We start from the raw sequence: 368 nt of genomic DNA, 5'->3' as shown, positions 1-368 counted from the left end.
CTATCCTGTCCAACGAGTACGGCTCCAACCGCTACGCTCAGTTCCTCACGGGCCTGGGAAAGCTCATCCACCTGAAGGACTGCGACCCAGACCAGATCTTCCTGGGTGGACTGGATCAGTACGGAGACGACGGAGAGTTCACCTACTGCTGGCACGATGACATCATGCAAGGTCAGGGTAGTCGGGATAAGAAATAGTAGTAAAGAATTATTGTTACGCATAAAAATAACAAGAGCTATAATTTTTCTAAATAATTATTATTTTGGTAAATGTTATATTTTTACATATTAAAATGGTGACACTTTACAACAAGGTTCATTAGTTATTGTTAATTAATGCATTAACTAATATTAACTAACAATGAGCAA

General features: G+C 39.4%; 1 protein-coding gene across 1 annotated transcript in view; it reads left to right on the top strand.

The window, feature by feature from the left end:
• tsc2 (TSC complex subunit 2) overlaps window positions 1-368 on the top strand; it is a 49,900-nt gene that overhangs the window by 40,950 nt on the left and 8,582 nt on the right. The window contains 1 exon segment of the mRNA XM_016502611.1: window positions 3-171. Coding sequence (XP_016358097.1) covers window positions 3-171 — 169 coding nt within the window.

The sequence above is a fragment of the Sinocyclocheilus anshuiensis genome, unplaced genomic scaffold, assembly GCF_001515605.1.
Source record: "Sinocyclocheilus anshuiensis isolate Anshui unplaced genomic scaffold, SAMN03320099.WGS_v1.1 scaffold1127, whole genome shotgun sequence".
NCBI lineage: Eukaryota > Metazoa > Chordata > Actinopteri > Cypriniformes > Cyprinidae > Sinocyclocheilus > Sinocyclocheilus anshuiensis.
Note: the sequence above shows the minus strand (reverse complement) of the source record. Positions and strands in the feature narration are given on the sequence as shown.